Source organism: Paralichthys olivaceus, chromosome 5 (assembly GCF_024713975.1).
Source record: "Paralichthys olivaceus isolate ysfri-2021 chromosome 5, ASM2471397v2, whole genome shotgun sequence".
Classification (NCBI taxonomy): Eukaryota; Metazoa; Chordata; class Actinopteri; order Pleuronectiformes; family Paralichthyidae; genus Paralichthys; species Paralichthys olivaceus.
The window spans coordinates 12,315,968-12,343,293 of NC_091097.1; the positions used below are offsets into that span (position 1 = coordinate 12,315,968).

General features: G+C 42.5%; 3 protein-coding genes across 3 annotated transcripts; 2 read left to right on the forward strand and 1 right to left on the reverse strand.

Annotated features, from left to right (window-relative positions):
- The first annotated feature begins 134 nt into the window (after positions 1 to 134).
- On the forward strand, positions 135 to 3,262 carry LOC109634117 (proton channel OTOP2-like). The gene is made up of 7 exons (XM_020094410.2): positions 135 to 348; positions 549 to 943; positions 1,019 to 1,155; positions 1,244 to 1,302; positions 1,866 to 1,990; positions 2,073 to 2,878; positions 2,975 to 3,262. Exons 1-7 carry the CDS (start codon positions 296 to 298, stop codon positions 3,143 to 3,145), a joined length of 1,746 nt encoding a protein of 581 aa, XP_019949969.2. The 5' UTR covers positions 135 to 295; the 3' UTR covers positions 3,146 to 3,262.
- Positions 3,263 to 3,385: 123 nt separating this feature from the next.
- hid1a (HID1 domain containing a) lies at positions 3,386 to 12,398 on the reverse strand. Its single transcript, XM_020094173.2, has 19 exons — positions 12,239 to 12,398; positions 11,394 to 11,543; positions 10,206 to 10,376; positions 9,324 to 9,440; positions 8,233 to 8,339; positions 7,988 to 8,104; positions 7,343 to 7,550; positions 7,198 to 7,254; positions 6,969 to 7,109; positions 6,742 to 6,832; positions 6,502 to 6,653; positions 5,777 to 5,855; positions 5,484 to 5,648; positions 5,160 to 5,387; positions 4,919 to 5,070; positions 4,752 to 4,838; positions 4,425 to 4,516; positions 4,194 to 4,352; positions 3,386 to 4,116 (listed from the first exon to the last, which is right to left on the reverse strand). Exons 1-19 carry the CDS (start codon positions 12,302 to 12,304, stop codon positions 4,053 to 4,055), a joined length of 2,403 nt encoding a protein of 800 aa, XP_019949732.2. The 5' UTR covers positions 12,305 to 12,398; the 3' UTR covers positions 3,386 to 4,052.
- A 731-nt stretch (positions 12,399 to 13,129) lies between these two features.
- LOC138407830 (protein VCF1) lies at positions 13,130 to 17,957 on the forward strand. The gene is made up of 3 exons (XM_069525420.1): positions 13,130 to 13,703; positions 14,200 to 14,317; positions 15,469 to 17,957. Exons 1-3 carry the CDS (start codon positions 13,687 to 13,689, stop codon positions 15,682 to 15,684), a joined length of 351 nt encoding a protein of 116 aa, XP_069381521.1. The 5' UTR covers positions 13,130 to 13,686; the 3' UTR covers positions 15,685 to 17,957.
- The last annotated feature ends 9,369 nt before the right edge of the window (positions 17,958 to 27,326 follow it).

Genomic DNA, 27,326 nt, shown 5'->3' on the forward strand with positions numbered 1-27,326 from the left:
AAGGGTTATTTTACTCTCTTACAGCTATTGTCACTTTAACACCAGGGCCGTGTAAATGGTAGTAAATATATAAAGCCAATCAGCCCAAACTGCCATCACCTGACCTTCTTCATTGACTGCAGCTTGTGTGGTGAAGCTGCAGCTCACTGTGCAGTTTGGGCTGAAGAGAGAACAACGCCGGTTCACACATTTTTCTTTTTTTTACAGCACTTAGCATCTCTGTCAATCTCCATAGATGAATTCTAACTGGTCCCAAAACCTGCACCTGCCGTCGCTGTGATTTTCACCCTACGTTATGAAAACTGCAGCTTATCAGATTTTCCGGACCTGCAACAAACTTTTCTCAGGGTGAATTTAAAATTGTTAAATCAACCGCTACACAAACAGTAGCTATCTAGATAAATTCCTTTATGTGATAGGTTGAAGTTTGAAGTGCATTAAGATAAATTACATCTCTTATCTCTTTAAATTGTTCAATGTTCGAATTGAATTATCTAAATATCTTGGAATTCTCAGCTGTTCAAATCACCTGAATGTGTTCTCTGCAGAAAAACACCAAACGACATCGTGGAGGCCCATCCGTCAAACATAGAAACTGCAGCACATCTGGAAAACATCCATGAGTTGCCCAGCCCGTCCCACACTCCCAGTGTGGAGGCAGTGAGAGACTGTGTCCATCATGTGGAGGCCGTGATGGAGCGGGCCCACCACGGTGGCGGCTGGCTCCTGTCGGGCATCATCTGCATAAACATCCTTATGGTGGGCTGTGCTATGGTCAGCGCCAGTGCCATCAGCGGGGTCATCACCACCGTGCACCAGCAAATCTTCATCATCGTCCTCCTCCTCATCACAATGTTGTGGATGTTCTTCTACACTGTTGTCACCTCTCGAAAGGATCAAGCCCTGTTCAAAGACAGCCATGCGGGGCCGGTGTGGCTCAGAGGTGAGAACTCTTTTGTATCTCTGTTTTTGGATGGGCTTCATTTCAAGGCCTTATCACCTTTATGTTATTTCGCAGTTGGACTTGTGCTGTTCGGCCTCCTCAGTCTCCTCATGGACTCATTCAAGATCGTCAACTATGTGGGCTACCTTCACTGTGAATCGGCTGTTAAAGTCGCCTTCCCTGTCGTGCAAGCTGTGTTTTTGTTTTTCCAGGTTGTTGCATCTTAATATTAAGAACATTAAGGATATTAGACGCTGGATGAGTTGTGAAAACCTACCAGAACTTCTTTTTTATTTGTAGACATTCTTCCTGTGGACTCATGCGAAAGACTGTGTGCAGATACATACGAATTTTACTCGGTAAGTGACTTTGTCATTCCAGTCAACTCGTTATGTTTTCATCCGATTGTTTTAAGGCAAGATTACACAAAAACAAAAGAACTGTTTTCCATGATGGAATGATGCAGTATGGGTCAGGGAGGTCCCATTAAATTGAAGTGCTGATCAGAGGAAATTCTTACATTTTTGAGAGATAGGGTGTTATGGAACATTTTCAGTGTTCCCTAAAAGATTGAGTGGATCAAAAGAAATTGGGCACATTTAGGGGACAGACCTGAGTGTGTGAAATTTGGTGCAGCTCAATTTACCTTAAGGGGACTGTTGGGCCTTCGTGGAGTTATGCAGGCTGCCCTGTGCCCTGGATGTGCCCTGTATTAAGTATAAAAATGATATGATATAAATAAAGTGGATATTTTGTTAATGTAGAACCTGTGCTGAGAAATTACAATAGAAATAGAGTTACATGCAAAGGTGAACTAATACTAAAGTAGAAGTCAGGGCAATGATAATAGGATTAATTAATATTGCACATGAATTGCCCTATGCCCTGGATTCAGGATGTGTTCGTTGTTTGACTCTTTCAGGTGTGGGCTCACTCTCACACTGTCAACTAACCTGGTGGTGTGGATGGCAGCAGTGACTGAAGAATCAATTCACCAAACTGAACTTCCTGATTTAAATACCAGCGTCTCTCACAAGCTGTACAGAGGTATCTGTGTTTGTCGCTTGTAATTGGATACATTCCTGATCAGTTCAAGAAAAATAACTCTAACCTGTCGCCAACATTTCAGCGAGCTACGGGGATAGAAAGTGCAAATGCAGCCACTCGATGTGCGACACCTTCAAAGAGGCCTTCTACTACCTGTACCCCTTCAACATAGAGTACAGCCTTTTTGCTTCTGCGATGGCGTACGTCATGTGGAAGAATGTGGGTCGACTCGTGGATGACCACAGCCACCACAATGTCAACTTTCGTCCAAAGGATGTGTGTTTTGGACCCGTGACGGGAATTCTTCTTTTTCTGTCGGGACTTGTGACGTTTATACTGTACGAGGTGGGCATACTGGAGGAGGAGAAAGAGAAGAGAAATGAGGCCTTACTGATTCATTTTATCACTAATGTAGTGATTGTGAGCCTGATGTCCATCGCCGCCATGATCGGCTGCATAGTCTACAGGCTCGACCGCAGGGAGCACGTGTCGGAGAAGAACCCCACTCGAACCCTGGATATGGGGCTGCTGGTGGGAGCCTCGATGGGACAGTTGGTCATCAGCTATTTCTCTATCGTGGCCATGGTGGTGACGGGAGCCAGAGGCTACCTGAATGCCCTCAACCTGGCGTGGGCCGTGCTGATGGTGCTGGAGCTCGGCCTCCAGAACTACTTCATCATCGAGGGCATGCACCGGGAGCCCTTCCATGTGATGCAGGAGGCGGCGCTGCACACAAATGCTCACACCTTCCACGAACACGTAGAGACGATGGTTGTAATGGAGGGCAACAAGTCAAACTACTTCCTGAATTCAAATGTCGACAAGCCAAATTGGAAGAGAAGAATACTGAAGGAAGTGTGTGCCTTTCTGCTGCTCGCCAACATCATAGTAAGTTGTATTTTTGCTTATTATTTAAAATTATCAACTATAAATACAACCAACCCAGTTTTCCTGTGTCCTGCTTATTCACCTGTTCTCTGACAGATGTGGATCATGCCTGCATTTGGCGCCCGTCCCCAGTTCGATCACCCCGTGGAGATTAAACTCTACAAATTTACAACGTGGGCTGCGATTGTGAACGTTGGACTTCCTTTTGGGATCTTCTACCGCATGCACTCAGTAGCCAGTCTGTTTGAGGTCTACTTAATCTCTTAGCTTTACCCATTTTCCACTGTACATAACAATCATTTTATAAAGTCTATTTTATGTGACGTACATGTAACTTATATGAAATCTATCTTTTATCAATAAATTTTTACTTTGAAAAAAAAAGTGCATTAGTTGTCATTGATCGAGAAGTTAAGGCTTCACTTTAGGGGAGCCATTATGTCATCTATCGTTATATACAGTCAGTGGTGCGCTACATACTGAGGGTTGACAGCAGATGAGACAGAATTCCGATGCTTACCAATATATATTTTCAGGAAAATTTAAGGAAAATACAGTTTCAACATCAAGCATTATAAGCATATCCAGCCTGGCTCATAATGTAAACCTGCCCATATACATAAAAACATCTGTATAATCATCTCTAACCTCAGAGTTACATAATAACATAAATTACAACCATAATAACAAGACTACTTATAAAGAGTGCAAGTTCACTTTAAAGCATGGCAAGTACGACAACGTGAAACAACACTACTGTGCCATCCAGGATACGTATGATGCAAGCCTCTGTTGGAAAAAACACGATATCTTCTATAACAAGTCAGACTGAAAAGTTAAACCACATTTCCTGGTCTATGCTGTCGAGAGAAGAGCCTCAGTTTTCAGCTCCAGTCGTCTCGATGCTTTGACAGACATTCTGTGGTCTTGAGGTCTGAAGAAAAAAGTTTCTCCTAATAGGCAATACTTCAGCCATTCATCCTCTTTTTCTGAACATTATCTCCTCACTCATCTGAATGAATCTCCTTCCCAAGTCAGCGGCGAACGGGACAAGCATTTTGAAAACCACGATTACGGAGGCAAGTTAAACACAGTGAGTTTTACTGGGAAACCAGCAGATAATGAAGGGAAGAGGAACCCTGGCGTTGAGCAGGACCGTGTTTCCTTTTTCTGTCTACATCTTCTGAATCTCGAACAGGCGGACATCAGTGTCGTACCAGATAGGAGGGTCCACATTGCTGCAAAATCAAAAAAACCCAAAGGAATGAGGTTTTGTATGGTATGATAATATGCTCAGCTCTCACGCCTGACTCACCGCAAATAGACGACACCCCACATGTAAGTACGAAACCACATGGCAGTGCCTGCGTTGGCCTGATACTTTCTGATGAGGATGGGGTGAGGAACTGGCAGCAGGCCCACTAATGTGCCATGCTGGAGAAACTTCAGGATCTCTGATTCATCCGTCAGACCCCTGCAGGGAAAAGTGAGCACAATTAATAAAAGTATGTGGATTTTACATTAGATAAAAGATGTGTTCACATACTTGTCAATGCAGATCTTCTCCACCTGGGGAACTAAGACTTGTAGAAGACGCATGATAGTCTGCAAGGGTAGCTTACACTTCCAGGAGAGAATCTGAGGTCAAAAGAGGTAAATCTACATCAGACTAAAGCCGTTTTCAGACATGAACTCTGGAAAATGGCCAAACTTTGTATGAATTCTGCTGTGGAAATCACATGTTCCCGTTTACAGATCGGATCGTTTCTGGAGGATATTAAGAGTTTAGTGCATGTTTGAAAGCAGCTTAATTCTGATCAAATAGCCAACATGTATCTAAAAATAAAGGCAAGGATGAGAGGACGTAACTGACCCAGTCTGGTGTTGGAGCCCAAAATGATGTTGAAGACGCACTCGACAAACGTCTCCTCTCCATTTCAGCTTCAGTGTAGAAAACATCCTGATAATGTGAAGAACAAGATTTACAAACGTGCATATTTCTAAATACACATGCACACAGACTGAGACACACGCACTTACTTCATTGTCTCTGCCTGAGTTCGACTCTGTGTCGCTGGTCCCTGCAGCTGCACTTTGGTCTGGGTGGCCAGCGTGTGTGGAATCGGTCTTTGGGATGGACACCATGGTGCCATCCTCCGATACCTGTGACTTCTCTGTGAGTTTATCAATGCCTGTGGGAAATGGGTTGCAGGTTTTCAAAACGTGGAAAATGCAATGAATTCACCAATTGATATTCAAATATTAATATCCATAACTGTACCTGGAATAGCAACCAGACTGGCCTTCAGAGTACCAGGCTCCGCCGGCACAGCAGGGTGAGAGCCCTCCATGGACACAGTCTCCTGGGAGCTTGTGCGGGAAATTACGTCTGGTGACTTCCTCTTCCTCTGCAAAGCCTTTTGAATGGAAGCGGGATCAGATGGCAGGTTGGCCAGCTGGTGGAACACGTTACGTTTGCGGATGATAGCGTACACCAGGTTGCAGTTTCCTTTAGGCGAATGAATGAGTAGATGGATTTATACAAACAGCTGAATCTGCATAAGCAAACAATGTTCTTTCTAACACTCGATCAGCTTTCCCTCACCGTCAAACTGGTACTGGATAATGTTGTTAAAAGCCTCGAGGAGGAAGAATACAAGGTGGTGGTTCTGGGCTGCAGAGAACAGGAACCAGCCGGTGGAGAAGGCCTCCAGCAGGTGGAGCAGTTTATTTGCTGCCACCATGGACAGGCTCTTTAAGTAGGGAGAGACTGCAGAACAAGCAGCAAGAACAATAATAAACATAATAATCTAAAACATAAAAATGACAACTTTATCATAGGGGATATTGCAAATCAAATTTGAGCATTGCCCAACAGATGGCGCCAAAGATATTCACCATTCACAACGATGGTGAGCAGGCAGTCAAACAGAGGCTGGAGCCGCTGGTGGCCTGTGGTGATTATCTTGTGAAACACCTACAAGACAAACAGAGCGACAGATGTGAGCTCGGCAATAAAGAGCGTCACCACTTGAAACCCCTCCCCCTCCGAGTGGAGCTAAAGGACAATATGTGCAACACAAACCTCCAGACTGAAAAACAGCTTCTTCCCTGAAGCTGTGAAAACACCGGCCACCCCTCCATTTACTGTACACGCATCACAGAACTGTGCAATCACTCAACTATTGCTGCTTATATTCATCTGTATTTATATCGTGCTGCTGATTATTTCTTTTTCAATTCGAACACTGCTAATCAAAACAATACCTTATTTTAATATATTATAGTTTATTTAATTTTTTTCTATACTTTATTTTTCCTCTTTATTTACTTTTCTCAAGCTGTTTTCATAGATGTCTTATAAAAGTTGATGTCTTTGTCTGCATCTTCTACGTTCATGGCCCTGGCAGAAAAAATCTATAAAATGTCTATAGCAACTAACATTTGCATTAGTTGTTGGGTTAGTTAGTGTCCAGACTTCAATGCCTGTCTGAAAGCAGCATAATACCATTTTCTAAATGCCATCGCAACTCTGCAGTGTTGTCATCTGCAGCAGTACAACGACCATAGAGACACTTGAATTGCTTGAATCTTAAGATAATGTAACAGAGCAGGTGTCTCACCACTATGAGCAGGTCAGCGTGAGTCCCTGTGAACACGGGGATGTCCATCGGCACATGGACGGAGTAGGGCTTATTCAAGCGCACGCCAAAGTTTCTCTCCCCGCTCAACAGCAGCAAAATGAACACGCCGATGTGCATGAGTCCAACGCGGGCTGCACCCGAGGAAACACACAACAGATTAAACGCACAGGAGAGGCAGTGTTTTATGTGTTGCAGGAAAGACAATGGGATGAGACTCACACTGGTCAGCCCTGGCATCATTCAGGTAGAAGAGTATGGGCACCAGAATATCCAGCACATCACTGCTCTTCAGGACAAAAAACAGGAACTTCTGCAGTGGAAAAACAGAAGGGAGGGAATCGATTGATAGATAGATAGATAGATAGATAGGCTTGGTTGTTTTTTTCCGCGGCCCGTGCTGCACTCTGACGTACATCTTACAAAAGAAACTCTAAGTTCTTTCCAACCTTATTGAAGTCGCAGAGCTTCCAGAAGAGAACCAACAGCTCTTGATGGAACTGGATCTTCTTCGTAGAGTTTGGCAGATAAGTCTGAGTCAGAGGGTTGGTCAGCAGGCGTGCTAGGCCCTTCAACACAAAGTCAAAGTCCTGTAGATTTGAGAAGAGAAGAAGCTTTGGTCAAGTGATGTTTACATGGAAAATCTACATATTCTAATAGAAATGATGACGTGAGTACCTCTTCCCTGTGAATCCTCGACAGGTAATTCACAAACAGGTTCTCAGGACCTGTCGACTGCACAAAGATACAGAGATTTATTTCAAGGACATTGAGCACATGCCACATCTGATTTGATTTCTCTCCCAGGGTCTTGGCGTCTTACCTCTTGTTCCTCGATGCTGGATGGCGACGCAGGGCGGTGGGGAACCCCTCCATCGTGCTCGAGCGTCACTATGAGGATCTGTACGGCCTGCTCCACCAGCTGCTCCCGGTAGTCCGAGAAGAGCAGGTGATTGTACGGGATGCCGTAGCCCACTGGGTCATAGGCGCACACCACATTCAGCAGAGAGGTGAACAGAGGCAGAGCATGTCTAGGAACAAGGACATTAAGACTGTGTTAGTCTATCGAAAGTATGTGTGTATTCCTAGCCCTTACTGCACGCAAAAAAAAAGTATGAACATTTTTATGTACAGTAATTTCCACAAAAGTGTCCTGTTTGAATCCTCATAAAAATTAAGTAGTGATGAGAAATGAAAATACCTCTCTGCATAATTCCTGCATTAACATAAAATAACGATGTACATACATTTGAAAATTAAAAATTCCTGACTATGAAGAGAGTAGTTTGGCATAAAGAGAGAAAAGATCTTAACATCTTAACTCAATCTGAAATGTGGTGGAAAGTTCTGTAATAACCTCATAAAATCAAGGTTTTATCTCTTTAATTAAAAAGTCTGATGAAACAAAATAAACAAATCACTTGAACGCTTGAGGGATGTTGTCCAATCGAGAGGTTTTGTACGTTACCTATTTTCTGTGGAGCAGAAGAAGGTCACCCAGGGGTTGAGGACGCTGTTGTCCGATGACAGAGGCAGGTACATAGCCTCCGAAAAGCAGGTTAGTAACAATCTCAGCAGCTCTGTTCTGAGGACGATCAGAGACAAAGATACAGAGGGGGACAAACCAAAAGCTGCTCAGTCCAACGTGTGGATGAGAGCAGAGAGTTTGATTGAGACACATCAAGCATAGTTGGACCCTGCCAGCTGACTCACCTGTTCAGGTCATGGATGTAGTTGAGAGGGGGGGACTGTGCAAAGCCCACCCCTGCCTCCCAGATGTACTCACAGCTGTCTATAGACTGCATGCTCTCTAACGAGTCCTAGATGAGACAAACAGAAACAAAACATTCAAATGTAATGACATAATGGTCTCAGAATATATGTTGGATGACAGTGTGGCCAATCATGTCGGTTGTTTAATAGTTTGTTGTCTGCTGTGAAACGAAAACTGCAAAATTAAATTAACTAAAAAAAATCAAGATGATGGAAAGATAAAGGAAAGACGTTATTATTATGATTGTTAAGTGGAGACTGTTGAAGTTAAATATTCACATCAGTCTCTGAAGACAAAGACTTTCTTCACCACCATCACCTTGTTTTTCCACTTATACTTCCTCCTACTCACGCATCATCAATGACCATAGTTTCTTGTCAGGAACAAAAAGTCTGAAGAGGTAAATGACTTTCTACAAAGTTTCCTGAGCAGCTGTATCTGAGCCCATTTTCCATGATGCAGTTTCGAAATGGTAACATGATAGGGAATGTAGCTCATTACAGTTTACCTGGGAAGATCAAACCCTTCCCAGGGTTTCTGCTTCAGACTTCTAAAGAACTTTTTCAGACCATGATGAATCCAATTTAAAATTAATTTCATGAAGGAATAACAGAATCCTAGAAATACACTTGATTGCTACGATTGAAGATAAGGTGAAGCAGCCGGGTAGAAAATAACCTTGGAAATACTTTTTAAACAAGCAGAGAAAGACCCCGCCTTCAAGAGCATTGACTGTGATCAGCAGAGCTTTAGTCTTCTTCATGAGGGACGAGGAATTCTTCCTGGTGACACTCCTATGTCCTCTCTTCAGAGAAACTTGAGTGATGGTGTGGTTGAGCAACTTCAGGGCTCACAAAGAATGTCTAACAATTCAAAGATTAGGACAAGAGCTGGAACAAGATACTAGGGAAATATGTGTGTGTCTGTGACCCTCTGTTGTCACAACGTGTGAGCAGCCGTTTTTTTTAGTTGCAGGGTGACAAACTGATGACAGTAGATAAGACAATGCTTTAGGACACAGAGTACTCACTGGGCCTCTCCTGTGGCTGTGCACCGTGAAGTCAGGGCAGAAGAGCAGGTCAGCGATGGCCAGGAGCAGCGACTCGGCCAGTGGTCGAGCTCCGTCTTCGTCATCCAGCTCATCTGTCTGAAAAGAAAGGATAGATATTTCAGATTAAATCTAGATCTTAAACATAATTTTTTTGAAAATACACATCTGTCTCTTTTCAACTGGAATGAGGAAGCCAATTCAAATGATGAGCTGAGTAAAAGATGTATTGTGTATGTATAAGGACAGGCTGGTGACCTTTTTGAATTCATTGCATTGCATCACTGGACTGAATAGGAATCTGAGAACAAAGAATTTCTGTGACTGAGCTATTATGTCTCAATAACAAACAAATTATTCCCAAAGTAAGATGACACTGAGTAGAGTGCAAACCTCCACCAAGGTCTGACAGTCCCCTGATGAAACCACATTTGAATTCACTATACATCCAGATTTTTATTTGGATCTGCACCAAATTGCAGACACTCACAAATAGCAGTCGCCTAAACATGCCTGATTTCTTATTCATTTTCATGAATTATTCTCTGAGATATCAATAAAATTTGAAAATGCCCAATGTTGGAATCTTTGACAAAAATTCCTGGATCCGCCTTTTGATCCAGATCTGTTCCAAAATGTAATGAGTTCTTTCCTGACCCATGTAGCATCCTTCTACCAAGATGCATGGTAATCCGTCCAGCAGTTTTTGTGTAATCCTGCTAAATAAGACGAAAACATTACTTTCTTGGCGGAGGTAATAAATGTTTGAAAGTCATTAAAACCCCTTGTTTTGATGCTTATAAATATTTAAATATCTTTTTAGTTTGTGTTAAAGTAAGTGTTCCTTTTGTTGTGCCCACTCACCCCGGCCCGCCCAGCACCAGGCACGGTCGACCAGAAGAATCCTCTCCAGTCCTGGTCCTCAAAGATGTATGGGAGGATGCGGGTCAGGATGCGAGTGCTGTTCAGGATCACCTGCTTCTCTCGCTCTGACGGACAGCCGGACTCTGCACCCTGCACCAGCTTCTCCACGGCCTGAAGAGTCCGGAAACACGGTGAGGAAGCAAAGTCAAGTAAGTCCTACCTTTTAATTGGATTATATTAATTTATCTCTATTGATTTATACATCAGAGCCTTTTTTACAGATATATAATTTTATTCTATTTAGTTATTCAAGTATTTACTTGTTCATGTTGCTCATGGATGGGAATGGGTGGATGGGTGGGGGTATAGTTGTTATAATTTTTGTATTGCTTTTATTCTGTGAGGTACATTTGAGGGGTCATTGGGAAATTTGATGGAGAAATATTGTATCTGAAAAGTTTTACTTTGTAATAATGGCATCAGTCTCCAAAAGTCGGAATCAGTTGGGCTCTCGTCTCTCATTTACGATGTCATTTACATGACACTGACTAGTTTTAGAACAAATATGCAGCATCTGAACAAAGGCAACTATCAACTGAGCTGGAGTGTCTCAATTTTTACAAACAAACAGCAGCATCTCATTAAAGCCTGTTTATATTCCTTATATCATTTACACTGGGAAGAACACTAGATATCTACACTTTTCTTTTCATAATTAAAATATATTGTCTAGGAGATAAGAACAAGTGCTCTTGTTTTGGGGCCTTTAAGATTTTACTGTTAAAAATAATTAATCATCTGCATTTAATCAACAGCCGGCTGCAGCCTATTTCTGAACTAGGTAAACAAACCCCTTTGAATCAGCTCTGATTCGAGGGCTCTCCTCTCCTCCTCTTTATTTAATTAGGCTGTGAGTATACCCAGAATGTCTGTTTTGATTTGGAGAGGCGGCTTCGAATGGAAGCTGGGAGCGAGAGACAGGAAGCCAGGGGAAAGGAAGGGGAGTTGACTCACTTGTTCCCACATCTGAGAGGCAGTGACAGACTACAGTGCTGGGCTCTTACACACAAAATCCTGCATTGATTCAAAATAACATTCTTCCCCGAGGTAGCTTTAAAGTAAGCACATCCACTTGGCATACAAAAAAATTACATTACATAGACATCACCGATGCTTTATGGGTATTACCTTATAGCAGAGGGTTGCTAAATTTGAAGGGGACTCTTCTCGAACAGCTCTTATCTCTGCAGCTGGCACCAGTGCAAAAACATCCTGGACTGTGGTGGTGGTGTCTGCCCAGAACTGGTCCCAGAAGGCATCGTCTGTGGCTTCCACTGGCTGCAGAAACACACACACACACACACACACACACACATACTGTATGATTCTAACATTTCACTTCCATTATAACTGAGTAAACATGTCACTGAGCTCTCAAATACAATGGCCTTGCATCTCATTGCAATGCACCACTTTGTCATTTTCCTGATGATGCACACATGGTTGGTTGGTCTTATGTTACACGGCTCACCCAGAGGCCTGGCCTGCCTAATGGCAATGTAAACACAGCCTCCCTCTCCTCTGGCAGCTTTGAGGAGAGCAGCTTTATCTGGCACACTCAGCACGGTCCACCTGCCGCATCTGCAAAATGTGCCCATTTGCAGACCTACGTCACCAGCGTTGATTCAGCTACGCCATCGTTTATCTTGTCGTCAAAACTCAACGTTTAGCCTCAGGGCTGCACTGAAGGTTTGTGACGATCATGGCAGGATCGACCGTCATTTAATCCAACCACGATCAACGCGGTGGATGCAAATATCTAACGTCGGTCTTATTATCATTTCTATTATGCAGGATAAACACAAGATAATTTAAAATGCTGAATGCAACATGACACTGTTGGAGCTGTTTTGTTGAGCCATATGAAGAACGTCTTCTCCTCCTCGGTGATGATGCGCTCCTCCTCGCCTCCTCCTCTGTCTCTCTCTCTCTGTGTGCGCTCCTTCATCCCTGTGCGTGGCGGCGCATGTTACCTGTGTTTTGGTCGTCAGCTGAATCACCGCTTTTCTGAAGTTCAGTTTGGAGTCGGTGCTGCCCATCGCGATTATTTCCCTTCACGCCAACAGGAGCTGCTGCCGCCGAGGATCCCTGATAATCTCACCTCCGTTCTGCGCTTGAGTCATTGGCGGAGGCGTTTTTACGCACGATTGGCTGGCTGGACGGGCAGGATCAGTGGTGTAACTTCCGGGTTGGGAAGATGTCAACACTTAAATTCAACCAAATGTTTTGCAGTTATACATTTAACAGCTGTACAAAACAAAATATACATTATAGTGTAGATGCATGGTGTTAATTATTCCATATTATATATATTATATATCGTGCTTTTATAGGGAGACGGGCTGCTGACTCCTGTATGTTACACTCTAGATATATTTTTATTGTTAACACAATTCGCTATTTTCTTATTATTATGTCCTGTTACATTGTTAATAGCAAATTTCTATTGTAAACAGCGACCTCTTTTGGGGAAAATCACATCGTGTCAGGCCAAATTACCAATTGCAATGCCTGATTTATGCCAACTATACTTTCATAGCAGGGCGCGAACTATAAAACTCGTAGTTTTTCGCTAATTTAAACGTAAAATTACGTGAATAAGCAGTTTTCTTGTAAATTATTCCAGCGCAAGAGCAGCTCACTGTCTGTGTTGCTTTAAAGTGCTGCTCGTAAGCGCCTTAGATAAATCCGAAGTTAACACCCAACCTACAAAATCCAAATGAATGAGGTTGATAATTTCAGTAAACATCTCTAACAATATATTTTTTAACGCGTATTATACTTCACGTTTCCGTCACCGTGTTATAATATCCAACACTTCCCGATTTACAAACTATCATTGTGGATTGTGGATTTGTCCGACAGCTCTTAAAAGCACCGTTCCTGGTCTGAGCGCATGCGCGGTGACATGTAAACACGAGTGTCGCGGCCGGTCGTATCTCGGGCTATCATCGTTAGCTAAGTGTAGCTGAAAGAGCTGCAGTTTAACTCGGGTTGTACTAAAGACTATTAGCCTAACTACGCTAATTCCACAATATCTGATGTGGTGGAAGAACTAGTTACGTAGTGTAGAGCAGCTAAGAAGGCTAGCTAGCTGTGACGTTAGCATTAGCTTGTAAGCAACGATGAAGCGCCTGGGGCAGGCTTAAGAACCTAGCTAGCCCGCTAAGGCTCGTTGTGGTTCATTAATATCTGTGGTTATTTGCTTTACTCGATTGTTTTGTTAGTGATGACAAAATGACTGTCAGCATCGCGTCATTATTCGACGTAAGAAGCTAACCAGGCACGTTTAGTGGAGCTAGCTCAGGTGGTAGGCCGTCGACTGACACAAGCTGCGTTAACAAGTCGACAACATCAACCAGCCGCTTCCTCCTCTCCGATCTGCACAAACACAAAGAGGAAACTGATTTAGCGTCAACATATGTTGACTGAAAACAGGTGAGCGGGGCCCAATGAAGCTGCTCTATCACTTCTTGATTGATCAAATGGTTTCTGGAACAGTAGGAGTGGCCTTTATTATTATCTTTTAGCAGCCATTAAAAAGAGAGAGCATTATGCTAGCAGGAGCTGGTCGTGCATTTATTACCAACGACAAAAATGTATGACAATTGTACAAGTTACTTTTCCTGATCTCGTCTGTTGGTAACAGAGCAAGTTTGTTTTGACTACAACAGGATGATGTGTTGGCTCCAGATTAATATGGTGTCAGCGGTGTTTTGCAAACACTGTGGCTGAACCAGAAAATTACGAGCAGATCATTTTATTGACCTTCCCTAGATTTACTCAGATCCCAGATGCTATTTGCTCTTTTCTCTAAAAGATTGGAGAGAGCGATACTCCATGATGGCACATTCTGTACATATATATTTGTGTGTTTAATGTCTGTGTGTTTACTGTCTGAGTGTTTAATGTCTGTGTGCTTGCTTCCTTTCAGGAAACGACAGCGCAGTGGTGGTGATGAGGAAGGTGGCCACCTGGTGCCCCAAGCCAAGAGGCAAAGTAGAGCTCACCCCCTCTCTCCTGAGCCGGGCCGGGATGCCTGGGACTCCGAGGTACAGATAAGTGTCAGTGTGGAAAAAATCTCTTAATACTGAAGAAAGTGAAACAGATGCAAACCAAACACATTTTCAGTAGAAGCGTTTTTTGTTTGTTATGTGGGGACCTAAATGACAAAAACATTGATGGCTTTCAATTTGCACAAGCAGGATGTGTAAACATGAACTTATGTTCACAGACAGGTACATTTATTGGACAGTTTTTACAATAATAATTGTGTGTTATCATCTGCATTATGTGTACGCATATGCAGAAATCAAATTAGGTGAATGAAAAGAAGTTGGGCAATACTTTACAACTTTCAATATCACTGATCCATGGAAGAATACTTTAAGTCATGGGAAATTGAATATGTGAATATGATGAATATGTTTTACCTCAGTTATCATGTTGTCTTTAGCTCATATGATGCACATCTCAATCATACTTGAAATAATTAGGACTGTGGGGATGGGGAGGCCGCAAGTAACATCAACAAGGGCTGACAGGACCTAGACAGATGTTTATATAGAGAAACACGTGGTTGACTTTAAACTTGAAACATATCATCAAAGTTTAAAGAGTTGGGAATGCAAAAGCTTTGTGGACTGAACCCACATGGAACCATATCGCATACAAATCAAAGGTTTATTCACACATACTATTCTAGTCCACGTAACTTGTGTGGCATCTAGAAGGGTATGACAAATCAAGCTTTACGCAGATTTTGTGTGGCGTAAATGTGGACTCACAACCACAATGCAACCTTGAAGCTTTGGAGTTCTTTACCATGAGACTGCAGATCTAGTGCCCTGTGAAGGCCACTGTAGCTTTTACACCACAAACAAAGAGTTTGCTTTGAAGTGGACCAATGTCATGTCTACTCAAGAGGCACTGCATATTTGTTTCTACTTCAATCAGTCCAGCTGTCTACATAGGCCACATATTGGTTTGAACGTTAGCTGTGAAGAATGCACATTTATTATAGGTTTACACTTAAGGTCTATTTTCTTGGTGAACGACAGTAACTCTGTCAGAGCGAAACCTGGTTGACCTTCATTCATGAACACAGAAGAAGCCTTGGATGCTGACAGATTCATATCTGTCTGGTCTTAAACAAAGGACTAGGTTTGCAAGGACGCTGCTAATGATGAAATCTACCTTTCAGTCATCCAACAGTGAGAGCAGCATCAGCAGTCCAGAACATGCAGCCGGGAGCTGCAGCAGTCAGTGTGCTGTGGGCCCCTACAGTCCCCTCAGCTCTGGAGACTCCTCAGAACTGGCCGGCCCCACAAACCTGGTGTCCTACCTGCAGATCAACCGCCTCCTGAGGGAGGCGCACTTCCAGAGCCTACAGAGCCGAGGCCATCTCAGAGACACGTGATGACTTTATGTCGATCTGTCAGCGGCCAGAGGGCCAAGTCCCTGAAGCATGTTGGAGCACCACATGCTGAATCACTTCACTCAGCTCTTCCCCACCCATCTCCAGTTACAGTGAAATCTCACAGCTCTACATATCTGTGGATGGAGACCAGCTCCTGGTCAGGTATCTGGAGGGTGTTCATTATTCAAATAAGTCAAAGCGATAATCATTTTAGCAATAATAACTGTGTGATCCACTTAAACATTGTCTTGTCATCCACTTGATCTCTGACCAGTCTGGTTTACATGCTGCTCAAAGAGCCTTTTTAGTGATTGATTGATGACGATGATGCCCCTGTGTTTTTGTCTTAAATGTTGTATGAAAGTAGAGCTACTGAAGCTGCACAAATGGCACCAAACACAATTTTTAGGCCGGTCAGTGTGACTTGTTTAGTTTCCCAGCAGGGTTGTTTAATGCTGAATCTGACGTCTGTGGAAGTTCATGGACCAGTCTCAGGGATGACTTGCACTTGTCTTGGACTGCTCATTGGTTCTCATATTCAGACGGGGACTCTGGGGTTGTAGAAGCCATAAGTGTTAACTTGGCTGAGGATGTTATTTCCTGTCTTTATTTTGTTAGTGAATAGAGTAATTAAAATCTTGTATGTAGGTATCAGTTAAATGTCATGGAAAGTTAGGCCATGAAATAAGTGTCTAGGTTTTTGCACAGATTACAAATTAAAATGATTCAATGACACTGCCAAAACAGTTTTTTTAATATAATTTTGCTAGTTTTTCTAATTTTAAAGTTAAAGTATCTTCTCAGCTCTAAATATTACATCTGGTCTTATGGTAATTAGATAAGACGATTTCCCAGTATGTGGCTGGATGAATGGTCAATGTGCAAATTGAGGTCGTAAACTGTTGTGGAACTACTTGTTAACAACTAAAGAAAAGGAGCCAAAGCCTGCTAGAAAATTTGCAAGATGACATAATACGCTCATCTTTGTATTTATGATTTAATTGCATCGTATTTGCATTCTGCCTGGTATCAGCAGCTTTTAGCCCTTTATCTGTTCCTTTTCTCTGTTAATCTCTGAGCTCACATACATTGAATTAAATACTGACTGAAATAAGGCCCATTAAAACTAAATCCAAAAAAATCTAGATTCTAGAAAAGTCTAAAAGGAAGTAAATACAGGGAGATGAAGATGCTTAGTTGGCAACACTGCCTGTAAAAGCCTCCCTAATGATGTCATAAAATTTTTATTTCAAAGTACATTGGCTAATTGGGGAAACTCCAGCACTCGCTCTGCCAACCAATGGCGTAATTTCAACTTCAACATTTCATTTTTATAGGACTTTCCCCACTGTTGCCGTCCAGTCAGTAATAACTCTATGGATTGTGACGTGGGAATAATCCTCTATAATCAGCAGCTTTGCCAAATGTTGCTTGAATTTGATATCAGAATTGAACACTGTTGTTATTATAAACTGATGCAACTGCAAACCAAAGGAGGAGTTCATGTGACATCGCTATCTTTCATCACAGGGAGTGATCTTGTTCTTGTGCTGGTCAGAAATTAGTTAACAATTTGAGCATGGGTGCAAACCAAAATCCACCAGCAGGTTTGCATTATGTTTTTGGAGATCATGAGAGATTAGTAATCATCTTGTTATCATTGGAAAAAGTCATGATATTTCAAACTTTTGTTATCTGGTGACCACAAAGTTAAAACAACCACAGTCACACCAATGAATTCTACAACCTTTAGACACACTCAAATATTATTTCCCCCCTTTTGATGATGCTTGTAGGGAAATACATTTGTGTCAGTCCTGAGGTGGTCACAGTACAGCCTTTAGAAACATATAGACATTGCACTGGCTTTGTTTGCAATATCACTGAAGCCACAAAAATGCTGTTATAATTGCAGATGAGCCTTTCTGCCTGTGCACTACCATTCGATGGTCGCTGTGTTAATGTCCGTGTGCACTGAACATCCAGGTACGAGCACTGACCGAGGCTCTGTGCGAATCTCCTTTCTCTGGTTTTGTTCCCGAAGCTTTTATCTCGGGAGTTCACTCAGCTCTTAATTGTTTTTGATTTCTATTATTTTTGGCTGGTGTGTCAGAAATGGGATTTGTAAATGTAGTTAAATGTTTTTATTTTTTTCAATGAAATATTTTTTGTATCTAGTAATGTACATGACATTAACTTGCCATTGATAATATTTTTTCTTGTAAATATCCCATCATTTCAAAAATAAAAATTAATGTTTTTGAACAAAGGCATTTCTTAGTCTGTCATATGCTAATTTTGTATTATTCCTCTTATATAAGTTATAGAAGCGTAAAATGTCAGGGGCAACACATGGAGTTTCTTAAAAACGTGTCATAAACCTCAAATATGTGGATGGTTGGTTTGTCTGGCTGTATTCATATTGTGTTTCTCTGAGGAAATACCTGCAAGCTTTGCATGCCATACAATATGTGCAAACAGGATTCCCCACCACCTCGTTTTTTTCCCTCCAAATAGCCAGTAATGAATGACTCCCCATGCATTGAGACCATCATTAATGAGATATGACCTGTGTCTAAGGGAGGAGCAGTGAAAGGTTTCTTTAATTAGCACACTACATGTCCTTGTCTTGTCACAGACACAGTAACAGATTACATACATTAATGCACCGCACGTAACCACGGTTACCTCGCTGGCTTCTGCAGGTCCTCATTACTCGCCTCCTTTGATACCCTCGCTCCACCTCTACCAAGTTGGAGGTGACAAACGAGCCAATGATAATCCAGGATTAACAATCTTTCTGCGTCTTTCCTCAGGTGTAGGCCTTCTCATTATCTTGAAAGACAGCTTCCAAATATGCAGCGCAGCGACATGGAGGCATAATTAGTGAGCAATAAGTGAACTCATCTAAGCATCATCATGAGGTATGTCCCTTTTTAAACAGACTTTTGTATCTGGAAGAAAACACATCAGAACCTGGTTAGTGTAATTAAGGTGCTGAGAATTCAATTAGCAGCCGTTTGTGGATGAATATTTTCCCAGTGAATATCCACATTTTGTTTTCTAAACACACTAAAGACATAATTTGCTTTAAAATGCAAATCCAAAGAAAACTCTTCCAATTTTTCAACCTATTCATAATGTTCTAGTTACGAATACTCACTAGTAGAAATTGGTGTTAACAAGGCAGTGCTAGCACAGAATATATTAAAGAACATATACAGACACAGGTTTAAATGTGGGGCTTCAAAACATTTGGATTACTTTGAATTATTCTGTTTACCCAGGGCGTGGATGATTTTCATTAACTTTTTATTTATCTTTTGATCAAAAATGACCTGCTGGTAATAATGAATAAGGCAATGAGAATTAAAAACTGGGGTTATTCAGGCACATGTCTATTCATCTGATGGGCACACAACAACAGCAGATGTTATTTTGTGCCACTGTTTAAAAATTTGAAAGGATTTCAAAACAAATGTTGTTAGACTTTGACACAAAGTGTTTTTATAGTCAGAATAATCCATATATTATCCTTTTTATATCTATCCAAAAACATGCTCATGTGGTCTACAGGCCCTAAATATCCAATAGAAGATTATAATATTCGCAAGGGGAAAAAAACCTCTAACACAACAGTAGGTGATCATAAATGCATTGTTATGGATTTATGATCAGCTTTGATGCGTCATTTTCAACAGGGAGCACAAAATGAATCAACATGAAACGAACACCACAGAGGAGTTAAAAAAATGTTTCTCTTGGAAGTAAAATGTATTGACACCATTTTCCACAGTTATAGTTGGTCATTAAAACGTTTTCCTGTTAGTGAAAAGAACAGTAGAGGGCAGCACTCTCTCAGTGTTAACTCACTGAATGGATTCCTCTTAGTCTGAATCACATACATGTTGGGGAATTCTACTACAAGATCAAAATGTGTGTGATTCATAGAAGATATTTATCCTTAATCTGTTTTCACGCACACACACACACACACACACACACACACACACACACACACACACACACACACACACACACACACACACACACACTCATTGTCCTTTCCATGCAGCACACAGTTATGAAGGTGGGCGGTGATGAATGGCTCATATCAGTTGAGTGGAGAGGCAGGAGAGAGTTAAATGAACTGTCCTTGTTCTCGGTCTATGTATGCGCATACATTGTTATATTTTTACTGTGGCCAGCGGAAAAAAAATCTGGGTTAGCGTATGGTTTCTTTTCTTTGTGTCCTCTCTGCTGAGATTCTCATCTTTCCTCAAAGGTAAAATAAGCACAGAGAACGTCAGCTCCTCACAACAACACAACAAAACACTGACAACCTCACAAACTACCGTGTGTCTTATATTTATCAGTTCACCTTCAGTTTTGAAATCTCCATGAATAATCTCACAGCCAAGAGTAAGATTGGGGAAACAAAAAGAAACCGGTCCCAGTGCACTCCTTCATGTGACAGGCTTTGGAATATTCAATAATAATAATAATAATTTCAGCGCTAAAGAAGAGTTGAAGCTGATCTGGTCACCCTGGCTTCTCTTTGCCAGACTTTGGCTGAGTTGTGTTTGGGCAGCTGTTGCCTGGCATGGGATGGTGATTGGGTTGGCATCAACTATGCTGTTTTCCCTTACCAGCCAACACAAACATCTGCTTTGCCTCCCCCATCAACCATTCCACCTGATATCAAACAACAAAGCTCATCTGCTCTGCTGCCCCCGTGGCCATCCGAAGAATTAATGACCTGCCGAGCACATTAGCGGTGCCCTACTGCCCCGGCCTGGCTGGAGCGGAGAATAGGGAAGGCTTGTGGCAGGCGAACAAGGAGAGGTTAGGGTTGGTGGGTAGGGATGATGAAGCGCTTCACAGGTCAGGAATTAAGATGGATGGATATTCAGATGATATTTCCGTATGTATGCAAGTTACCCTTTATTCTACAGGCCTTCCTCATTATATTTACAACCGTGTTGACAGACGTAACTGGATTTCCTGTTGATTTCTTCTTTTTGTGCATATGCGTCTAAGGAAGTGAAGTATTGCTTTGTGTCTTGACAGTTCACCACGTGTCAGAGGAAGCCAGGGGATTCAATTCGGGGAGAGTAGGTTGTTAAAATACTAAATTCATGGCTATTAAGGCACGGCACTCAGACAGAAACGACTTGCTCTTGAGTAAAAACACAAACTTAGGAGGATCTTCTTCCTCATCCTCTCTGGGCCAGCCCACGCTGCTCCTGTTAGCGCTCACTCCTTCCCCCAAGTGTTGCTGTCAGGCTGTTGAGAGGAGGACTGGGTTATCTCACTGACTGTAGCCTAAACACGCTGCCCTGATGCAGCTGAGAAACAATCGTCATTTCCCTAAGCAAAGGAAAGCAAACATAGTTCAGCCGCTCTCTATAGAGCTGCGTGCAGTTTTAATGCTCCGAGCGTACCGAGCAGAAAAGCAAGATAACCGACAGGCTCGGCGTGCTTGGGTCACTGTCTCCAGTTCCACTTTATGGCCTCGCTATTCAATTTCACACAATGTGCTCCAGAGACAATGTACAGTAGACTGTTTTCATTGCACAGCGAAGTTACAGTCAAGGCCGCGATCAATCATAATAAATGTTCACCCCAGAAGACAGAAAGAAAGGCTGTGAGCAGTTTCTTGTCCCACACACAGACCACAACCATTCCTCCTTTTATGGCTGCTCGGGAGAATATTCCCACACCCTGTCTTTGCATTTGTAAAACGTGATGTTTACGTGCTTCAGTTTTCGCCCCGTTCAGCTGTCGACACTCTCAGGCTTTCAATTCCGGAGACTGCCGGAGAGCAATAGTTTAGAGAGAGTCGAGCTAAGTGGGACTGGTTGGTCGGGCACTCAGCGCAACACCGTGTACCGCTGTTTTCTAAATGGCCCCCTATTAAGTGAATGGGAATTGGCTGCAGCTGGGCTTGTGATGTGTGCTCCGAGAGGACGGGGGCCGCATGGCTCACACTGCCTGGTGTTGTCTCTACATGGCTGACCTGCCGCACTGGCATGTTTCATCACTGCAGGACTGATATGGCGCCGCTCGCAGCCACCAAGGTGCAATTTGTTGCATTTGGACTATAACTGTCAGGAAGAGATATACTCGCACTTAAGTAGCTGCCCATAATCTGCCCATCTCCTTGTATTATCCTAATTGAACCCATGGGCGGCCAACGCCATCAATAGCTGAGCTCATCTGCAAATTAATAAAACATGGGCCCTTACCAAATCTCTGCTTGTGATAGAGCTCGAAGCTACTTAGACACACTGAAGAAGAGTGTTTGTGATTGTTATTTGCAAAAAAAAACCCAAGCAGTTTCGAATTTTATCTTTCAGCAGCGATGAGCATGAGTTCTTATGGGTCCCACGGTCCTACATGTACTGGCAATGAGCTCCTCTTACTCCTGCTTCCTTTCTTTTCATAATGGAAGTGCTTAATAAAGCCATCATCATCATAACCATTTGCCCTAAACATGCTTTTCCAATCTCCCCTGTAATGTGGGGATGTTAGCTCAGTGTCTACGGGGCTTGGAGGTGCAGAATTCAGTTGGTTCAACAGGTGATCACCACACGGGGGGGGATTTGTTTCCTCCTAAATCGCTGACTATTTGTCAAGCCACATATTCCTGGGACGGGATTGAGACATGCTGGCACCATCAACAAGTGCCACATCAGCATGAGTACAAGGGTGGGTGGGGGGGGCCTTTTGCCTTTGTGTTTATTTTGACTGCCTGGACTGACGCCCAGCGTGATGTGGAAGACTGTGAAAGAGGTGGTCATCATAATAAGACCTAGATCTTAATAACAACAAATCCTGGAGGACACTAAAAAAGCAGCCAGAGGTTATTAAAGGCATCTATCATGTCTGCTGGGTTAGCAGTCACTCAGTCACCACCACTACCACCCCTCCTCTTCCTCCTCTGGATGATCACTCCTCTGTTGAACATGAAACCAAGGCCATGGCGACCAAACTTGCTTCTCCTTCTCTTTCTCTCTCCCACACTGCAATCTCCCATGTAGCACTAAAACCTTTGTTTTCACACACATAAAAACCCAAGGCAGACTTTCAAAGACCTCCCGTCGCCCAAAAAATGGAAGGCCAGGCCCAAAGTGGCATCACACTCTAAAGGAAGGCAGGACTCCTCCGATATCAGCCCAAAGTACCTGGCCTTGAGTGCACCTCAAAGCTTTTGGTCTATTCACAGATTCATTTTATGGCTCAGTCAAAAAAACAAAAAAAAAACCCTCTCAGGACATAAAGAAAGGAATGCAGTAAAAAAACTGCAAGGCCGTGACAACTTGATGAGCCATCAAGACTGTCTGCGAACAAACAGAAACATGGGGGGGTGGGGGGGCTGACATTACAGCATCACAGTGCTTGGGTGTATGGAGTCATGGATATATGGACAAAATAGAAAAAACAAACTTGACTCTCCAAAGAAAACAGTGAGTAATCCTTGGACTGAGTATTGTTTGGGCATGCACACGATTGTCGAAACACCCCGATGCCACAGTGAATGATGGAGCATGCTTGTCTATGCTGGGCCAGTTACAAAGTGTGTGTGTGGGGGGGTGTAAAAACACGAGAAATCATTAAACCAGAAAAGAAACGCAGTCCCATGAACGATATACACAAAGACGAGCCTTTTCATCTAACACGGCTTGATGGGTGAGCTTCAATAATGCAAAGAAAAAAAGGGAAAATATTTATTCTTTTTTCTTCTAAAGAACGTGATCTTCTGTGTTGGACTTTCTTAGTAAAACACTGATATTATGTTAGATTTGTACGTGCATGTGAATATTTCCACCTTGTGAGACTTTGTTCCAAAATCCAAGGGGACATTGTTGCAGTGGTGCTCACATGTAGTTGAGTGCAGTCGTCATGAGGAATGCCACTTAATAATATTGACTCCGTGCCACACTGTCTCGGGCATTAAAGAGGATTGAGGTGGTCAGATAATATACTGCCGAGTTGCATTGTGGGCATTGTAGTTGTTGAAGCTTGGCTCATACTAGGGACTATGAGTCAGGATGTGTTGGCATGTGCTGCTTCAATTTTGACCACTCCTTTTGTGGCCCCGAGCTTTATGAAGGGGAATACTCAATAGCTGCAATAACACTTGAAAGTAATGGTTTGACATTTTGGGAAATACACTTATTAGTGGAGAGATAGAAGAGAAGATGGTGATCGCTCTCTAAAACGCTACAGCTACGAGCTGGTTATAGCGTAGCTTGGCACCAGGACTGGAAATAGGGAAACAGCCCGGCTCTGCCCAACAGTGACAAAACCCATAACCAGATGTAAACGTCACCCTTTGCCATTAATGTGGACTACAACTAAAACTGTCTCCTTCATTCATTAATGCGATTCCTATATAAACCTATATACTCTTTAGTTCCAGTTCATTCAATACTGAGAAGTAAAGCAGCAGTTCAAACATAATCTAAATCATTTTGTTATATCACTTCTGGTCATTTTTGTATCCATGACATTGTGGGATCAGTTGCAGAGAGGGGTGAGCATGCTGTGGGCATCCTGCACACTTCTCTGTGTGTGGGATTTTTTTTAGGGCACTATATAGTCGATACACTCAGAATACAGGATTCTCCACTGGTTGCCTGGCAACTGCTCGGAGCCAAGAAATCATAAATGGTCAATTTGACAGTTGGTAAGACTGATGGGGGCTAAAATAACAAATTGTTGTTACATTTAGATTTTTGTAAGGAAACAATGTAAGTTATTATGTAGTTAGCTTCAGGGATGCTGATTGGTTGCTATTGTCTCAGCGTCACACCAGGGCTTCACCACACCTGTTGTTTCCAGTTGCTGCGCTAACGGCTGCTGTTGCGACAACAATTTTGAAAATGAGCATATTTCCCTGAATGTCAAACTTAAGCTTTCACTGAATCACTTTTAACAAAACATCCATGTGATCTATTTGCTTATAAAAATATAAATATATAGCTATGTTAATCAGATACATGTTTGGAGTTGAGATGACGTAGTTTGACCAACTACACTAAAATATTCTCCTCAGCTCTTTGCATTAATAATGTACCATTCTGAATGGGACCATTCTTCACAACGGGTGCTGTTACGTTTGATCCCTGAGCAGCATATTTCACTGCTTATCCTTAAGGAGCACGTTGTTTCCGAGCCTGTCACAATAAATGTCGTTTTTAGGACAAAATCTGGAGTCTGGAAACAATGCCAAACACGAAACCCAAGACAAACTGTTTCATGGAGTGTGGACCTTCTCAACACTCGAGTATCATGTATTGGACTTGTCTGCCTTCTATTTAAGGATTTACTCCTTCCATACTTCAGTGGAAACATAATATTTTACATCCCTTCAAACGTCTTGTGTAGTGCAACAGAGCGTTATGTCAACTTTCATTACTGGAATGGGAGTTTTAGAAAGAATAAACCTTGGAGTTTGTCCAGGCAGCCTTGTTGAATTTTGCTATGTTGATTAACATTTTTTAAAAAGAAGTCACTCACTGTCATTGTCACTACCATAAAAAGTGGAGCCCAAAGGACATTAAGTAGAGGATTTATGGCCGCCATATATTTGAGTGGAGGGCTGCTAAACCTTATGAAGTCTCTCTTGGCGCTGTAAGGTTTTGCTTTCTCCGTCTCGCTCTGTTGGTTTTTTCCCTGTTGCTTCGGAGTGCCTACAATTTCCCTCTCTTTATTTTCATTGGCATTTAAAGAGCACAGCGCTCTGTTGAATGTAGCCATTCAACGCGCACGTACGCACACACACATACATTAGAAGATGCACACCTGCACACACACACACACACACACACACACACACACACACACACACACACACACACACACACACACACACACACACACAAAGAAAGAAAGAAGCCGTGAACATGCAGAGAGTAGACCCTGACTCTGTTGTTCAATGTCACAGGACGATGGAACCCAGCAAGTTTCAGACGCACACCAGGTCTGAAAGCATTTCTCCCTGTCTATGCTTCTCATTGTTGGGGGGGTATTAATTGATTGGCTTGGTTTCTATTCCCTTTTGTGAAGTGGCTTTAGTCTGGGCTTTATGAAGGTTGCTGAAATCTTTTCAGACCATTCTCTTTGCCTGGTGGAGCAGGGCACAGCAGTGGAGCGACCGCTTTGTTGGTGGAAATCGCCCTTGCACATTTTAATCTGCCATCTCCCGGGGTCTCATAACACTCGTATGTCTCATTAGGTTTTATATTCGAGGATCACACAAGAAATGATTTTCCCCTTTTTTTATTCCTTTTAATCTTTTGGCTTTTTTAGCCTTCATCATATTTTCTTTTTACTTCTTGGTTATTTGCAGCCAATTGAATGGACACATGGGTCTTAAGAGGAGTCAAAAATGAAAGACATATGTACGACTGCGCTAATATAGAAATGTATTGTCAGTGATTCACCTTGTACGTATGAATGCTGTCTGTGTGGCTCTACTAATCAATAGACGCAGTCATCAGGGTGTAATTGACCACATACAAGATGAGAGCGTGGTGTGCAGCAACTTTATATGATCTGTTTTTTAATGTAGAAATGTGAGTGTATGCAAGCATTCAAACTTTCAGCTGTATTTTCTGGCCAACTTGTAACTTCAGGTTGACAGGGAGTAATCAGAGATGTGATTGTGAGACTTAAATCTTAAGAATTGCCATTGTTATTCAGTTAAACTCATGTGAGCTGCAGATTTCTGTGCCTGCTTTAAACACGCACGCACACTTACGCGTGCACACGCGGCAACAGCTCATACAGATGGTGCTGCATCCACATCTGGCAACAGCTGGAATCATGAGCACATCTGTTCCGTCCTGGGTGAAACGGAGAAGGCTGCTGCTGCTTTTATACTGACCTTCTCTTAGATATTTTCACTTTTCAATCCACTTTAGTGCCACAGCAGCCAAAATCCAGCACCAGCAGGGTTCTCTTACGTTCCCCCCGATTCAGACAGAATGGCCTATCATGCCTGCCCAAGGGGAACAAATGTCTGCTCAAATCACATCGTTTACACTCTCGTACACATCCTTTTTTCCCCTCCTTCTTTGTGTTCTTTGCTTCTGCGATTCCGCTGACTTTCCGCGGCTCCTTCCCTCTGTTGTTTTACTTCGTCTTTATACTCTCTACTTTTCTGACCTGTCGCCTTTCCCTCCTTCTCGTGTCCACAGCAGCAAGTGAATTGCCTTGAGCTGCTTTCCTCTGTGGATCATACACTGCCAACATCAGCAGTTGCATGTGTGTGGGAGACACACGCCAAGTCCAAAAATCTCTATAGCTGTTAAAGATGTGGGATCATTTTGTCAACAGGTTTGAAGATGTTCCAATGATCCTCTATGTGATCTTATTATGGCCTGTGTAGGAGGCAAAACGGACTGAAAAGATGCAAAGAATTTGAATTTGACAAACTTTGATATAATAAAAATGCAGTCCAAGACACATGGCCTGTCTCCTACTCGTTTAATTTCACTCACCCATTCTTCTTTCTGCAGAAACATGAGACCTATTTCCTTTCTCCTCCATCACCTTCTGCTTCTCTACATCCTACTTTTTACTTGGCCCATTTTGCAATCAATCTGCTGTTCATCTTATCTAATGAGCTCATT